This window comes from Sinocyclocheilus grahami, unplaced genomic scaffold (genome assembly GCF_001515645.1).
Source record: "Sinocyclocheilus grahami isolate Dianchi unplaced genomic scaffold, SAMN03320097.WGS_v1.1 scaffold1239.1, whole genome shotgun sequence".
NCBI classification, from domain to species: Eukaryota; Metazoa; Chordata; class Actinopteri; order Cypriniformes; family Cyprinidae; genus Sinocyclocheilus; species Sinocyclocheilus grahami.
Window position 1 is genome coordinate 167,850 of NW_015506418.1, and position 2,233 is coordinate 170,082.

At 46.7% G+C, this 2,233-nt stretch overlaps 1 protein-coding gene across 1 annotated transcript in view; it reads right to left on the reverse strand.

Moving 5' to 3' along the window:
- Nucleotides 1-288, reverse strand: part of fdx2 (ferredoxin 2) — a 3,837-nt gene extending 3,549 nt beyond the window's left edge. The window contains exon 1 of the mRNA XM_016254370.1: nucleotides 98-288. Coding sequence (XP_016109856.1) covers nucleotides 98-260 — 163 coding nt within the window. The 5' untranslated portion in view covers nucleotides 261-288. The remainder of the gene's footprint in view (nucleotides 1-97) is intronic.
- Nucleotides 289-2,233: the final 1,945 nt, after the last annotated feature.

Genomic DNA, 2,233 nt, shown 5'->3' on the forward strand with positions numbered 1-2,233 from the left:
GTGTGTGTGAATGTGTGTGTGTGTGTGTGTCAGAGAGAGAGAGAGAGAGAGAGAGAGTGTGTGTGTGAATGTGTGTGTGTGTTTGTGAAGGACGCACCGATGCTGGTCCGCAGGCGTCTGTTAGGAGCTGAAAACCCGTCGACCGCGGCTCCCGTACACACGTTCAGTCGGTAGAGCGGACAAACGCTGCAGTCCGGAGAAACTCGGACGAACCGCTGAGTGAAGCTCACAGCCGCCCGGACCGCCGTGGACGCCGCCATGACACTGTTTTGATCACGTGACCTACGCCGGCCAATAGCAGCCGAGACGTGATGACGACACTACAGAAGCGTTTTATTGTTACTCAATGGAAATTGTTTCATAAGTATTTAATATCTATATCATTTTTAAAAGTCACGATGTTATTTGGATGTTAATAATCACACACAAATAAACATTTAAATCACTGTTTTCCAGTAAAAGACAATGAAATCGTATACACTTGTAAATACACTGCATCAAGATTTCTTGATATTCACCTAAGTAACTGCAAACGCATTTTTAGTGCTCACGCACTGTTCTTTTCTCCTCTAAAAATGTAGTTATCTAGTTTATAATTTTACAGATGTACTATATCTCATGAGGTTTATTACAAATAGCTAATGATGTTGTTTCACATGATAAGGCTTTGGATAAAAGCATCTGCTAAAATAATAAATCTAAATGTAATAATATTATTTGACTTTGAAATCATTTGCAGATATTGGAAATGCAATAAACGCTGCTGCTCCTGTTTAGAAGCTGTTGTGGGAAAAATCTTTTTTCGGGAACATTTTGGCACCTAGTGGAATCTTAGACTATAAGTTGCAGATAGCTGGAGCAAACTGATCCTGAAACCCCCAAAATAACCCCAGAGCTTAAGGGGCTAATGTATTTATTTTATTTTTACTATGTTTTTTTTCACATTGCCAGTAACACAATAGCTACTGTTCGCAACACAGATGTCCAGGTAGAGTGTGTGACTCCCAGCATCCTCCGCCAGAGGGCGCCACACACCGCTCAGAAGCAGCAGCAGCGACACACACACCGCTCAGAAGCAGCAGCAGCGACACACACACACCGCTCAGAAGCAGCAGCAGCAACACACACACACACACACCGCCCAGAAGCAGCAGCAGCGGCACACACACACACCGCTCAGAAGCAGCAGCAGCGACACACACACACCGCTCAGAAGCAGCAGCAGCAAAGCAGCAACACACACACCGCCCAGAAGCAGCAGCAGCGGCACACACACACCACTCAGAAGCAGCAACAGTGACACACACACACACACACACCGCCCAGAAGCAGCAGCAGCGACACACACACCGCTCAGAAGCAGCAGCAGCGACACACACACACCTCAGAAGCAGCAGCAGCGACACACACTCACCGCCCAGAAGCAGCAGCAGCGACACACACTCACCGCCCAGAAGCAGCAGCAGCGACACACACTCACCGCCCAGAAGCAGCAGCAGCGACACACACCGCTCAGAAGCAGCAGCAGCAACAAGCTCAGAGTCAGACTAAGCCAGTAACACGGGGGAGAGTGAAACAGGTTTAGGAAGGGTTTAGTAACGTATTGTTGAACTGTTCCCCATGTTGCTACATTTATGAGCCATCACTATTGTTTGAAGATAGCATCTGCTGATGAATAAATGTAAATGTGTGTAATAAACACTGTAATAAACACATGCTGACTCTCACACATTTGGCTGATTTAGTTTTTGGTTTGGTTCTACAGAATCGCTGCAGCTCTTGCTGTGACGCCTGAACGACTGATGGAGTCGTTTTAAAGTAAATGTGCAAAATCAAGTGTAAGTTCAGGCGTCTGTCACTGCACACATTCACAAACATCACAGTGAATTCTGACTGATCCCAGCAGTGCTTCACGCTTTACACAGGAAAACCCCAAAGACATTCCAGACCTGTCCGGGCAGATCCACCTTCAGCTGATCCACTGCTGTGAAAACCACTATATAAAGAATCTCAAGACTCTAAACTAGTTCATCAACCGGCATGAGAAAGTGTGTGTGTGTGTGTGTGTGTGTGTGTATGTGAGAAAGAGAGAGTGAGTGAGTGTGTGTGTGTGTGAGAGAGAGGGAGAGGGAGAGTGAGTGTGTGTGTGTGTGTGTGTGTGTGTGTGAGTGTGAGAGAGAGGGAGAGAGAGTGCGTGTGTGTGTGTGTGAGTGTGTGTGTGTGTGTGTGTGTG